Source organism: Physella acuta, unplaced genomic scaffold (assembly GCF_028476545.2).
Source record: "Physella acuta isolate Inbredline_101_S28 unplaced genomic scaffold, ASM2847654v3 ptg000017l, whole genome shotgun sequence".
In the NCBI taxonomy this organism is placed as follows: domain Eukaryota; kingdom Metazoa; phylum Mollusca; class Gastropoda; family Physidae; genus Physella; species Physella acuta.
This window is the reverse complement of record NW_026731537.1, coordinates 4,184,112-4,198,918: the sequence shown is the minus strand read 5'-3', so window position 1 is coordinate 4,198,918 and position 14,807 is coordinate 4,184,112. Positions and strand designations below refer to the sequence as shown.

The following is a 14,807-nucleotide window of genomic DNA, read 5'->3' as shown; positions in this document are numbered from 1 at the left end:
TAGCTAGGGCTTCTGTCTCATCCCAATCTTCTGTTAGCTAGAGCTGTCTCATCCCAATCTTCTGTTAGCTAGAGCTGTCTCATCCCAATCTTCTGTTAGCTAGAGCTGTCTCATCCCAATCTTCTATTAGCTAGGGCTTCTGTCTCATCCCAATCTTCTGTTATCTAGAGCTGTCTCATCCCAATCTTCTGTTAGCTAGAGCTGTCTCATCCCAATCTTCTATTAGCTAGGGCTTCTGTCTCATCCCAATCTTCTGTTAGTTAGAGCTGTCTCATCCCAATCTTCTGTTAGCTAGAGCTGTCTTGTCCCAATCTTCTGTTAGCTAGAGCTGTCTCGTCCCAATCTTCTTTTAGCTAGAGCTGCCTCATTCCAATCTTCTAGAGCTGTCTCATCCCAATCTTCTAGAGCTGTCTCATCCCAATCTTGTTAGCTAGAGCTGCCTCATTCCAATCTTCTAGAACTGTCTCATCCCAATGTTGTTAGCTAGAGCTGTCTCAATCTTCTAGAACTGTCTCATCCCAATCTTCTGTTAGCTAGAGCTGTTTCATCCCAATCTTCTAGAACCGTCTCATCCCAATCTTGTTAGCTAGAGCTGTCTCAATCTTCTGGAACTGTCTCATCCCAATCTTCTGTTACCTAGAGCTGTCTCATCCCAATCTTCTAGAACTGTCTCATCCCAATCTTCTAGAGCTGTCTAAATCTTCTAGACCTGTCTCATCCCAATCTTCTAGAGCTGTCGCATCTCAATCTTCTGTTAGCTAGAGCTGTCTCATCCCAATCATCTGTTAGCTAGAGCTGTCTAATCCCAATCTTCTATTAGCTAGAGCTGTCTCATCCCAATCTTCTATTAGCTAGAGCTGTCTCATCCCAATCTTCTGTTAGCTAGAGCTGTCTCATCTCAATCTTCTATTAGCTAGGGCTTCTGTCTCATCACAATCTTCTGTTAGCTAGAGCTGTCTCATCTCAATCTTCTATTAGCTAGAGCTGTCTCATCCCAATCTTCTGTTAGCTAGAGCTGTCTCATCCCAATCTTCTGTTAGCTAGAGCTGTCTCATCCCAATCTTCTATTAGCTAGGGCTTCTGTCTCATCACAATCTTCTGTTAGCTAGAGCTGTCTCATCTCAATCTTCTATTAGCTAGAGCTGTCTCATCCCAATCTTCTGTTAGCTAGAGCTGTCTCATCCCAATCTTCTGTTAGCTAGAGCTGTCTCATCCCAATCTTCTGTTAGCTAGAGCTGTCTCATCCCAATCTTCTATTAGCTAGAGCTGTCTCATCCCAATCTTCTGTTAGCTAGAGCTGTCTCATCGCAATCTTCTGTTAGCTAGAGCTGTCTCATCCCAATCTTCTGTTAATTAGAGCTGTCTCATCCCAATCTTCTGTTAGCTAGAGCTGTCTCATCCCAATCTTCTGTTAGCTAGAGGTGTCTCATCGCAATCTTCTATTAGCTAGAGCTGTCTCATCCCAATCTTCTATTAGCTAGAGCTGTCTCATCCCAATCTTCTGTTAGCTAGAGCTGTCTCATCACAATCTTCTGTTAGCTAGAGGTGTCTCATCCCAATCTTCTATTAGCTAGAGTCTTATCCCAATCTTCTGTTAGCTAGAGCTGTCTAATCCCAATCTTCTATTAGCTAGGGCTTCTGTCTCATCACAATCTTCTGTTAGCTAGAGCTGTCTCATCCCAATCTTCTATTAGCTAGAGCTGTCTCATCCCAATCTTCTGTTAGCTAGAGCTGTCTCATCCCAATCTTCTGTTAGCTAGAGCTGTCTCACCCCAATCTTCTGTTAGCTAGAGCTGTCTCATCCCAATCTTCTATTAGCTAGAGCTGTCTCATCCCAATCTTCTATTAGCTAGGGCTTCTGTCTCATCCAAATCTTCTGTTAGCTAGAGCTGTCTCATCCCAATCTTCTGTTAGCTAGAGCTGTCTCGTCCCAATCTTCTGTTAGCTAGAGCTGTCTCATCACAATCTTCTTTTAGCTAGAGCTGCCTCATTCCAATCTTCTAGAGCTTTCTCATCCCAATCTTCTAGAGCTGTCTCATCCCAATCTTGTAAGCTAGAGCTGCCTCATTCCAATCTTCTAGAGCTGTCTCATCCCAATCTTGTTAGCTAGAGCTGTCTCATCCCAATCTTCTAGAGCTGTCTCATCCCAATCTTGTTAGCTAGAGCTGCCTCATTCCAATCTTCTAGAACTGTCTCATCCCAATCTTGTTAGCTAGAGCTGTCTCAATCTTCTGGAACTGTCTCATCCCAATCTTCTGTTAGCTAGAGCTGTTTCATCCCAATGTACTAGAACTGTCTTATCCCAATTTTGTTACCTAGAGCTGTCTCATCCCAATCTTCTAGAACTGTCTCATCCCAATCTTCTAGAGCTGTCTAAATCTTCTAGACCTGTCTCATCCCAATCTTCTAGAGCTGTCGCATCTCAACCTTCTGTTAGCTAGAGCTGTCTCATCCCAATCTTCTGTTAGCTAGAGCTGTCTCATCCCAATCTTCTGTTAGCTAGAGCTGTCTCATCCCAATCTTCTGTTAGCTAGAGCTGTCTCATCCCAATCTTCTGTTAGCTAGAGCTGTCTCATCCCAATCTTCTTTTAGCTAGAGCTGTCTTGTCCCAATCTTCTGTTAGCTAGAGCTGTCTCAATCCCAATCTTCTGTTAGCTAGAGCTGTCTCATCCCAATCTTCTATTAGCTAGAGCTGTCTCATCCCAAATCTTCTGTTAGCTAGAGCTGTCTCATCCCAATCTTCTATTAGCTAGGGCTTCTGTCTCATCCCAATCTTCTGTTAGCTAGAGCTGTCTCATCCCAATCTTCTGTTAGCTAGAGCTGTCTCATCCCAATCTTCTGTTAGCTAGAGCTGTCTCATCCCAATCTTCTATTAGCTAGGGCTTCTGTCTCATCCCAATCTTCTGTTATCTAGAGCTGTCTCATCCCAATCTTCTGTTAGCTAGAGCTGTCTCATCCCAATCTTCTATTAGCTAGGGCTTCTGTCTCATCCCAATCTTCTGTTAGTTAGAGCTGTCTCATCCCAATCTTCTGTTAGCTAGAGCTGTCTTGTCCCAATCTTCTGTTAGCTAGAGCTGTCTCGTCCCAATCTTCTTTTAGCTAGAGCTGCCTCATTCCAATCTTCTAGAGCTGTCTCATCCCAATCTTCTAGAGCTGTCTCATCCCAATCTTGTTAGCTAGAGCTGCCTCATTCCAATCTTCTAGAACTGTCTCATCCCAATGTTGTTAGCTAGAGCTGTCTCAATCTTCTAGAACTGTCTCATCCCAATCTTCTGTTAGCTAGAGCTGTTTCATCCCAATCTTCTAGAACTGTCTCATCCCAATCTTGTTAGCTAGAGCTGTCTCAATCTTCTGGAACTGTCTCATCCCAATCTTCTGTTACCTAGAGCTGTCTCATCCCAATCTTCTAGAACTATCTCATCCCAATCTTCTAGAGCTGTCTAAATCTTCGAGACCTGTCTCATCCCAATCTTCTAGAGCTGTCTAAATCTTCGAGACCTGTCTCATCCCAATCTTCTAGAGCTGTCGCATCTCAATCTTCTGTTAGCTAGAGCTGTCTCATCCCAATCATCTGTTAGCTAGAGCTGTCTAATCCCAATCTTCTATTAGCTAGAGCTGTCTCATCCCAATCTTCTGTTAGCTAGAGCTGTCTCATCCCAATCTTCTGTTAGCTAGAGCTGTCTCATCCCAATCTTCTGTTAGCTAGAGCTGTCTCATCCCAATCTTCTATTAGCAAAAGCTGTCTCATCCCAATCTTCTGTTAGCTAGAACTGTCTCATCCCAATCTTCTGTTAGCTAGGGCTGTCTCATCCCAATCTTCTAGAGCTGTCTCATCCCAATCTTCTGTTAGCTAGTGCTGTCTCATCCCAATCTTCTGTTAGCTAGAGCTGTCTCATCCCAATCTTCTATTAGCTTGGGCTTCTGTCTCATCCCAATCGTCAGTTAGCTAGGACTGTCTCTTCCCAATCTTCCCTAGCTGTCTCATCCCAATCTTCTAGAGCTGTCTCATCCCATTCTTTTATTAGCTAGGGCTTCTGTCTTATCCCAATCTTCTGTTAGCTAGAACTGTCTCATCCCAATCTTCTAGAGCTGTCTCATCCCAATCTTCTAGAACTGTCTGATCCCAATCTTCTGTTAGATAGGGCTGTCTCATCCCAATCTTCTGTTAGCTAGAGCTGTCTCATCCCAATCTTCTGTTAGCTAGAGCTGTCTCATCACAATCTTCTGTTAGCTAGAGCTGTCTCATCCCAATCTTCTAGAGCTGTCTCATCCCAATCTTCTAGAGCTGTCTCATCCCAATCTTCTGTTAGCTAGAGCTGTCTCATCCAAATCTTCTGTTAGCTAGAGGTGTCTCATCCCAATCTTCTGTTAGCTAGGGCTGTCTCATCCCAATCTTCTGTTAGCTAGGGCTGTCTCATCCCAATATTCTGTTAACTAGAGCTGTCTCATCCCAATCTTCTAGAGCTGTCTCATCCCAATCTTCTAGAGCTGTCTCATCCCAATCTTCTGTTAGCTAGAGCTGTCTCATCCCAATCTTCTATTAGCTACAGCTGTCTCATCCCAATCTTCTGTTAGCTAGAGCTGTCTCATCCAAATCTTCTGTTAGCTAGAGCTGTCTCATCCCAATCTTCTATTAGCTAGAGCTGTCTCATCCCAATCTTCTGTTATCTAGAGCTGTCTCATCCCAATCTTCTATTAGCTACAGCTGTCTCATCCCAATCTTCTGTTAGCTAGAGCTGTCTCATCCCAATCTTCTAGAACTGTCTCATCCCAATCTTCTAGAGCTGTCTCATCCCAATCTTCTGTTAGCTAGAGCTGTCTCATCCCAATCTTCTATTAGCTAGAGCTGTCTCATCCCAATCTTTTGTTAGCTAGAGCTGTCTCATCCCAATCTTCTGTTAGCTAGAGCTGTCTCATCCCAATCTTCTATTAGCTGGGGCTTCAGTCTCATCCCAATCGTCTGTTAGCTAGGACTGTCTCTTCCCAATCTTCCCTAGCTGTCTCATCCCAATCTTCTAGAGCTGTCTCATCCCAATCTTCTAGAGCTGTCTCATCCCAATCTTCTGTTAGCTAGGGCTGTCTCATCCCAATCTTCTAGAGCTGTCTCATCCCAATCTTCTAGAGCTGTCTCATCCCAATCTTCTAGAGCTGTCTCATCCCAATCTTCTAGAGCTGTCTCATCCCAATCTTCTGTTAGCTAGGGCTGTCTCATCCCAATCTTCTAGAGCTGTCTCATCCCAATCTTCTAGAGCTGTCTTATCCCAATCTTCTAGAGCTGTCTCATCCCAATCTTCTAGAGCTGTCTCATCCCAATCTTCTAGAACTGTCTCATCTCAATCATCTGTTGCCCTGCTAGGTTGTCTGGAATTAAAGCTGGTTTGGGGGACTAGCTTTTAAATCTGGAGAATCAAGTGTTTGATAAGCCATACTGAATATGTTGTTGTGAAGAATTAACTGCTATCTTAAAAATATTCAAAAGTTCTTCAGTGCCATTAAAGTATCTGTAATTTGGTCTGAAGTGTGGTGTAAAATGTTTCCATTGTTTAATAATTTGCTGTGAATATTTGGAAGGATATTGTTGTTTCTGTGTATAAATTGTTGAATTTATTTTTATATATTTTGTAAAATGTTGCCAGTAGTTTTGTTTGTTGTAAAATAAGCCATTTAAAATGTTGACTTATTTAGTTATATTTTGGCGTGTACAATGTTGACCTATGATATATGTAATTGTCTGTCTAAAACGTGGATTATTCTTTATTATATATTTAGCCCTGTAAAATGTTGACCATCATTTTATTTATTTAGTCATGTACAATCTTGACTGTATTGTATATTTAGCCTTGTGAAATGTTGACTGTATTTCTGTTTTTTTATCAATGTAAAATGCTGACTATAGTTGTGTATTTAGCCTTGTGAAATATTGATGGTATTGTTTTATCCTGTGAAATGATGATGGTATTGTTGTATGTTTAGCCATGTGAAATGTTGATGGTTTTGTTGTATATTTAGCCTTGTGTTGATCGTATTGTTACACATTTAGCCATGTGAAGTGTTGATGATATTGTTGTATATTTGTTGTATATACATCCTGCACAGTGTTGAGGCTATTGTTGTATAAGCTACCAATGCCAGCTGTCTTACCTCCAGGCCAGGAGATAGCAGCTTCACAAGTTCACCAGAATTTCTCAGTTTTGTTCGAGTTGGTTCAACCATTTTTAAAATGTTTTTAATTTATTAGACATGTTGATGTTCATTGAAATTAAATGATTAAAAATGTTCAATATTTTCTTCTGATGATTGCAACTTGTAATTTGGTGTGGCTGTCCTCTAAGGTTGAGCAACATCAGGTGATCTACGTAGGCTTGGATTGGCTCGGCGCTACTCATAAATACTCATGAAACTCATGGAGATGATGCGATGCTCGCCTTGAACTTTGTCATTATGCGGTTGTATGACTGGCCATTTAATGAAATATTCTCTAGATAAGCCTACAAACATTTCAGTCAGTGGTGAATCTTCATCACCCTTTCCTGGTGTGTAGTGTGGGGAGGGGGGGGGGGGGGGTTACACACTCCATAGCTATCAACCACTAGGTCTCACTAGTAATTAACCAGATTTCAGTACAAAAGTCAAGGGAAATAACCCAAGTGGAAGTCTTACAAAAACGCACAGTTTCCCCTCGGATTGTCTCTCCTTTTATATTGTTTGGTGTACGTTCCCCCCTGACACTTTTACTGGCAAGAAGCGAGAAATTTGTAGCAAATAATTGAAACAAATTTGGTTTGTTGGTGACGTCTGCGGATCCTTTCCAGGAGTTTGATTTTAGTGTTTTTCTTCCTTATCAAAGGGAGACCCAACCGCACTAACTAGTTATTTAGTGGCTGTAGAAGCTACAAATTGCAGTGTGGCAATCAAACCTAAAAGTAAAGTAAAAGACTGGGTAAGTGCACCTAGCAACAATCACCGCCCCCTAGCGGTATCCAACACGAATAGCCTGGGGGATTTAGAATCGGGAATCCCCGGTTCTAAATCTTCCATAGGCGACGCTTCCGGTAAAGAGAAGTCAAGTTCCCTGAAATAATCACCTTTGATTACAGCTTTAGTCGGCCATTTATTTATTGCCATCAACGTAGCTGATATTTTGTTTAATAAAATTTTTAAAAACTTTTGCGCCCTCCAATTTGAAGTGACGCAAGATTGATGGGAAATAAATTTTGCTTTTTAAGAGCGCAGTAAAATACTTCAAACTATTTTTTTGGGCTCCGTTTTGTCGTAAAGCTGAGAGAATGACCTCAACGTTTTTGTTGTAATGTCCAGAATTTACTTAGCAGTCTTGAGCTTCATATAACTGACGCGCGTGAGTTGAAATGTTGCTCACACTTCTACAGTGGCAGTAAAACACCCTGGAACCGCACAACTCTGATGCGACATCTGACCTCATCTGATTACACTACAGCAGGTGGAGTAGAGTCCAGCTGTTTCTGTACTTTCATTCTCCATCCGGTACCAAAACATTTTTGTTATAGTTTGGTTCTCGCGTTTCAAAACCAACGTAGAAGGATTTAATACATTATTGGATATTAAAAAGCTAAAATGAACCTCAAGTGTAGTAAAATCTAACACATAACAAACCCGATTGGCTTGTCAAAGCTACCCATTCGTCAAAGTCTATTATTCTTAGGTTTTTAAAAATCGAGTTCCATAATTTTCTGCAACACGCTATCGACCCAGTTCTGTAGCCTGGTTAGGCTTTTTAATATCTGAGTTTCTTTTCATCGTCATCTCGAAGCTGAGTTAGGCTTTCTTTATTGCTTTTTTTTCTTCTTTTACCGAATGACCGTTAAATAAATGCCATCCAATTTATAGAACCCGACACAACGGCAGCGTGTTATATACAACGATTTATAACGCATATTTCTTAGCTCCACATTGGCTTTAATATAAACCCATGGCAGGTATTACCTAAATTTTGATTTTAAATGCAACCAATAAAAAAAAAAACAGTTAAAAAAATGAAGACAAAGTTAATAAAAAAAAACCAATTACATATGAGTGGGGCCTTTATTGATTTAGATACTTTAGTTTTCGTTTTTAAAATAACATTATCCCTTAGAGCTATAGGCCTATATAAAACGTGATAAGCAGCACTCGACAAAAACAAAACAACAAACAAACAAAACAACAAACAATTGTGTTATTACAGACAGGGTAGACTGACAAGATAAAGTTCAGGGGTCAGCGCTTTATGATGAGCTGAAGCAGAATCGAGAAAGTTTATAGAGGGATATTAACAAAATATACAGTTTTGTGATAAAGTCTCATTGACATTATAAAGATTTGTGATAGTGACACAATGATAAAGTTATACCAAGTCATAGTAACACAATTTCTTCCTTTGTGATATAGATTTCGTGATATAGTCTTACTGTAATATAATATAGAAAGTTTTTTTTAATATAGAGTCAGAACGGTAATAAAATACAGAATTGTGTTATATGGTGTTACTATAATAAAATATAGAATTGTTTGATATGGTGTTACTGTAATAAATATAGAACTGTTTGATATGGTGTTACTGTAATAAACATAGACATTTTTGTGATATAACAGTTACATAAAGTCCTGGAGAGTAAATTGTCTGAGCCTTTGGAAAAGTTAACTCACACCTAAGTCAACATGAGGGCAACACATAACTGATGAGATAAGAACAATTTTATAATAAGGGGGTCATCCATAAATGACGTCACGCCTTTTTTTGACGATTTTACCCCCTCCCCTCCGTCACACGTCGTCACAAAAAGCCAGACCCCCCCCCCCCCAAAAAAAAATGACGTCCCACCTCAGCCTACAACCCCCCCCCCCCCCCTCAAAATTGCTGTTGAATTTTTCTTAAAACATCGATATTTTTTCCCAAAATCTTGTCAGAACTCAGTCAACATAGTATTTTGATCAATTCCTATTACAATTTATTAAAACCGTTTTCTAAAACGCGGCATATCGACTAAACTCGTTTTTACTTTCTCGTATATACGAAGTATAGAGAAAGTCTTGTAATCGTGCAAAAAAAAAAATCGAGATTTTTACAAATCTCGACGTTTTACACCTCACTGATACGGAAAAACATAATTTTGCAATCTTGTCCGTATGTCTGTGTGTCTGTCTGTGTGTCTGTGTGTCTGTGTGTCTGTCTGTCCGTGTGTAAACACGATAACTTGAGTACCGTTACAGCTACGTTGATGAAATTTCATATATAAGTATTTTATCAAAATCGTAGATCCGTATCAACTTTTGAGCGATTTCCGATAACCGGAAGTGGTACTTTTCCTACTTTGAATTTTTCAAAAGCCTATAACTTGAGTACTATTTCAGATAGACAAATGAAATTTCAAATGTAAGTAAAAGATCTAATTCTCTACCTTCTGTTAAATTTTGAGTAATTTCCGTTGACTGGAAGTAGTAATTTACGCTACTTCCGATTTCTCAAAAAACTAATGTAAATTTTAAAAGTACTAATAATATTGCGCACCATTATGCGCTTTTTTATTTGGCGTTCACTTGGTGTGCAATTAATTTGTCTACGAGATTTTATTCTATTTTTAAAACTTTAAGTATTTAAAATGGATTAAAAATCATGTCTATAGCCCGAGTTCCCATCCCCTGTTATTTTATATAAGAATATTCGAGAAAGTTTAGGGGAGATCACTCCCGGTTTATTTAACATTGCTTTTTAATAATGCAAAAAAAGTGACGTCACACCATCTGAACCCCCCCCCCCCCCCCCCCCCTTTCCTCCTCATCACACACCGTCACAAAATTAAGGACCCCCCTCCCCCCTACGAGTGTGTCGTCATTTATGGACGACCCCTAAGATAACACATGTTCAATACCACAACAGACGATAAATACGACAACAGAAGATAGCGAATAAGTTAACAGTAACTTAACGACAGATATTTATAGCAGTAGATCGCACTAAAACAACACAAAGGATGAAATCAGTTCTTTCCCCAACTTGCACAAAAATTACAAATTGTTGATTTTCTAAAGAGTCACTCTAGTATTTAATGACAAAAATCACACAATCATATTTTTTAAACGTTGTATTTTCAGCGCACGTTTATTGCAAACAGTCGACCTAAAAGATAGTCGGCCTAACAGATAGTCGGCATTATAAATAGTCGGCTTAACATATAATCGGTCTAACGGATAGTTTCACGATGGGGGAACGTGAATTCAATATCTGAAACCAACATTTTTGCGAACTATAGCATCGGCAACCAATATCTAATTCGTCATATATATAGGGCCTACATATGCTTACATCACCACAACAGTTTTTAAAATCCTGGTTACGCCATATAAAAAACTCACAGATTCATGCATCAGGATATTACCCTACAATGGCATTTGCTGTGTCATTGGAGTTTCACAATTTTCTTTGTCTGCCACATCCACCTCCCACTTCCGTTTCACGTAACTTCACATTTTCCACGAGAACTTCCCGAGAATTCGTGTCCAGCCATTCAGGGCTGCTATTTTTGTTGTAATGCTAGTCCTCAACTTTCTAAACCGCCTACCCGAAAAAAAACCTACTTCCGGTTCATCCATTCGTGGATCGATTTCAGCCGTGACATCGATACCGTAGTAATCGATAAAAGTGCGTGTATCGGACTTTATGATGGAATGATGACACGTCACGAGGAGAGAAAACTACCGGAAGTGAAAGAAAGAACGAGAATGAGTGAGGGAAAAAAAGACCCGGATATGTAAATGTTTCTCGTGCGGTCACGGGAAAAATCAATTCATCAAATCAGATTCAACGGGTCACGTGGTTTCACGCTTGCATAACCTACATCAACATCAGGTTCCGGTGACAAAGGTGGTCTTTGAACGAGTTTCCTTACCCAGCTGGCCGTCTGGTAGGGACGTTTGTTCAGATGTGTGTAGGACGTTTTAATGACTCAGTCGTGTGGAGGAGGAAGATTATCAGAATCCCGTGCCCCGGGATGGAAGGTGATACTTGACTAGACACAACGCTAGTTGAGGCCACACGTCATATATGATTAGGTGACACGACATAATAAGGTGATACTATACACGCATCACATATGATTAGGTGACACATCATTAGGTGATACTATACACGCATCACATATGATTAGGTGACACATCATTAGGTGATACTATACACGCATCACATATGATTAGGTGACACATCACTAGGTGATACTAAACAGACATCACATATGATTAGGTGGCACAATATCACAAGGTGATACTATACACGCATCACATGATTAGGTGACACGACATCACAAGGTGACGCTATCCATACCTCACCCACCGCTTGGTGAAACCAAATACCGCACATAATAATGTGACACAAAAACCTCACGCAATGGCGTCAAGACATGACAATCTTCACATGAAGCTGATCGTCTGCCCACCTTACATGAAGCTGATCGTCTGCCCACCTTACATGAAGCTGATCGTCTGCCCACCTTACATGAAGCTGATCGTCTGCCCACCTTACATGAAGCTGATCGTCTGCCCACCTTACATGAAGCTGATCGTCTGCCCACCTTACATGAAGCTGATCGTCTGCCCACCATGAAGCTGATCGTCTGCCCACCATACATGAAGCTGACCGTCTGCCCACCTTACATGAAGCTGATCGTCTGCCCATCTTCACATGAAGTTGATCGTCTGCCCACCTTACATGAAGCTGATCGTCTGCCCACATAAAGGTGATCGTCTGCCCACCTTACATGAAGCTGATCGTCTGCCCACCTTACATGAAGTTGATCGTCTGCCCACCTTACATGAAGCTGATCGTCTGCCCACATAAAGGTGATCGTCTGCCCACCTTACATGAAGCTGATCGTCTGCCCACCTTACATGAAGTTGATCGTCTGCCCACCTTACATGAAGCTGATCGTCTGCCCACCTTACATGAAGTTGATCGTCTGCCCACCTTACATGAAGTTGATCGTCTGCCCACCTTACATGAAGCTGATCGTCTGCCCACCTTACATGAAGTTGATCGTCTGCCCACCTTACATGAAGCTGATCGTCTGCCCACCTTACATGAAGCTGATCGTCTGCCCACATGAAGCTGATCGTCTGCAAACCTTACATGAAGCTGATCGTCTGCCCACCTTACATGAAGCTGATCGTCTGCCCACCTTACATAAAGTTGATCGTCTGCCCACCTTACATGAAGCTGATCGTCTGCCCACTTTACATGAAGTTGATCGTCTGCCTACCTTACATGAAGCTGATCGTCTGCCCACCTTACATGAAGCTGACCGTCTGCCCATCTTACATGAAGCTGATCGTCTGCCCACCTTACATGAAGCTGATCGTCTGCCCACGTTTGCCTGCACCTGACAAGGGGAATGTCGTCTGCCTGATTTCACACCGGATGTTCCATTTCACAGCTGCCCAGAGATACGATCGCCATGCACGAGCATCAATTACACATGAGGGGTGGGGGGGGGGGGGGGGGGGGGGGAGGGAGAATGGGCAGAGTCGGTCTGGACTAGGTGCATACACGCGATCTGTCTTGTGTTAGACATGTTAACATGGGTGTACCGGACAATTTACCGGACACTTTACCGGACACAGCAACAGACATTATACCGGACACTTTACCGGACACTTTACCGGACAATTTACCGGACACTTTACCGGACACAGCACCAGACATTATACCGGACACTTTACCGGACACTTTACCGGACACTTTACCGGACACTTTACCGGACACTTTACCGGACACTTTCCCGGACACTTTACCGGACACTTTACCGGACACTTTACCGGACACTTTACCGGACACTTTACCGGACACTTTACCGGACACTTTACCGGACACTTTACCGGACACTTTACCGGACACTTTACCGGACACTTTACCGGACACTTTACCGGACACTTTACCGGACACTTTACCGGCACTTTTAGGACACATTACCGGACACTTTACTGGGCACTTTACCGGACACTTTACCGGAGATTTTACCGGATATTTTTCCGGACAATTTACCGGACAATTTACCAGACACTTTACCGGACACTTTACCGGACACTTTCCCGGACACTTTCCCGGACACTTTCCCGGACACTTTACCGGACACTTTACCGGACACTTTACCGGACACTTTACCGGACACTTTACCGGACACTTTACCGGACACTTTACCGGACACTTTACTGGACACTTTACCAGACATTGTACCGGACATAGCACCAGACACTTTACCGGACACTTTCCCGGACACTTTACCGGACACTTTACCGGACACTTTACCGGACACTTTACCGGACACTTTACCGGACACTTTACCGGACACTTTACCGGACACTTTACCGGACACTTTACCGGACACTTTACCGGACACGTTACCGGACATTTTTACGGACATTTTACCGGACACTTTACCGGACACTTTATCAGACATTTTACCGGACATAGGACCAGACACTTTACCGGACACTTTACCGGACACAGCATCAGCACTTTTAGGTCACTTTACCGGACACTTTACCGGACACTTTACCGGACACTTTACCGGACACTTTACCGGACACTTTACCGGACACTTTACCGGACACTTTACCGGACACTTTACCGGACACTTTACCGGACACTTTACCGGACACTTTACCGGACACTTTACCGGACACTTTACCGGACACTTTACCGGACACTTTACCGGACACTTTACCGGACACTTTACCGGCACTTTTAGGACACTTTACCGGACACTTTACTGGGCACTTTACCGGACACTTTACCGGAGATTTTACCGGATATTTTTCCGGACAATTTACCGGACAATTTACCAGACACTTTACCGGACACTTTACCGGACACTTTACCGGACACTTTCCCGGACACTTTCCCGGACACTTTACCGGACACTTTCCCGGACACTTTACCGGACACTTTACCGGACACTTTACCGGACACTTTACCGGACACTTTACCGGACACTTTACCGGACACTTTACCAGACATTGTACCGGACATAGGACCAGACACTTTCCCGGACACTTTACCGGACACTTTACCGGACACTTTACCGGACACTTTACCGGACACTTTACCGGACACTTTACCGGACACTTTACCGGACACTTTACCGGACACTTTACCGGACACTTTACCGGACACTTTACCGGACACTTTACCGGACACGTTACCGGACATTTTACGGACATTTTACCGGACACTTTACCGGACACTTTATCAGACATTTTACCGGACATAGGACCAGACACTTTACCGGACACTTTACCGGACACAGCATCAGCACTTTTAGGTCACTTTACCGGACATTTTACCGGATACTTTATCGGACACTTTACCGTACACTTTACCGGACACTTTACCGGACACTTTACCGGACACTTTACCGGACACTTTACTGGCACTTTTAGAACATAGCCCAGAACGTCTAACCGGACACATCACCGGACACTTTGCCGGACACATCACCGTATTTTTGGTGTAGGGTATATGCAATTGTTAAATGTAGGATGGGGTCATATTTTTGTAGTGCCCGTTCCGTTGAGGTAAGTGATGTGTGTCGCTTTGCTAAATCGATTGTAGAAGTACTATAGTGCTAAGGCTATTGTGTGAGTACCATAGTGCTAAAGCGATTGGGCGAGTACCATAATGCTAAGGCAATTGCTGTAAGTACCACAATGATGAAGCAGCGATTGTGTGATTACCACAATGATGAAGCAGCGATTGTGTGATTACCACAATGATGAAGCAGCGATGGTGTGATTACCACAAT

The 14,807-nt window shown here is 42.3% G+C and overlaps 3 protein-coding genes across 3 annotated transcripts; 1 reads left to right on the top strand and 2 right to left on the bottom strand.

Moving 5' to 3' along the window:
- The first annotated feature begins 11,871 nt into the window (after positions 1-11,871).
- On the top strand, positions 11,872-12,390 carry LOC131938967 (uncharacterized). Its single transcript, XM_059297217.1, has one exon. The coding sequence runs from the start codon at positions 11,872-11,874 to the stop codon at positions 12,388-12,390; it is 519 nt and encodes a 172-aa protein (XP_059153200.1).
- A 572-nt stretch (positions 12,391-12,962) lies between these two features.
- On the bottom strand, positions 12,963-13,415 carry LOC131938956 (uncharacterized protein DDB_G0282077-like). The gene has a single exon (XM_059297208.1). It carries the CDS (start codon positions 13,413-13,415, stop codon positions 12,963-12,965), a length of 453 nt encoding a protein of 150 aa, XP_059153191.1.
- A 335-nt stretch (positions 13,416-13,750) lies between these two features.
- On the bottom strand, positions 13,751-14,215 carry LOC131938946 (uncharacterized protein DDB_G0282077-like). The gene has a single exon (XM_059297196.1). The coding sequence runs from the start codon at positions 14,213-14,215 to the stop codon at positions 13,751-13,753; it is 465 nt and encodes a 154-aa protein (XP_059153179.1).
- Between the last annotated feature and the right edge of the window lie 592 nt (positions 14,216-14,807).

Coding starts and splice junctions, on each gene's coding strand:
- LOC131938967 (XM_059297217.1), top strand. CDS start 11,872: ATGAAGCTGATCGTCTGCCCACCTTACATGAAGTTGATCGTCTGCCCA.
- LOC131938956 (XM_059297208.1), bottom strand. CDS start 13,415: ATGTCCGGTAACGTGTCCGGTAAAGTGTCCGGTAAAGTGTCCGGTAAA.
- LOC131938946 (XM_059297196.1), bottom strand. CDS start 14,215: ATGTCCGGTAACGTGTCCGGTAAAGTGTCCGGTAAAGTGTCCGGTAAA.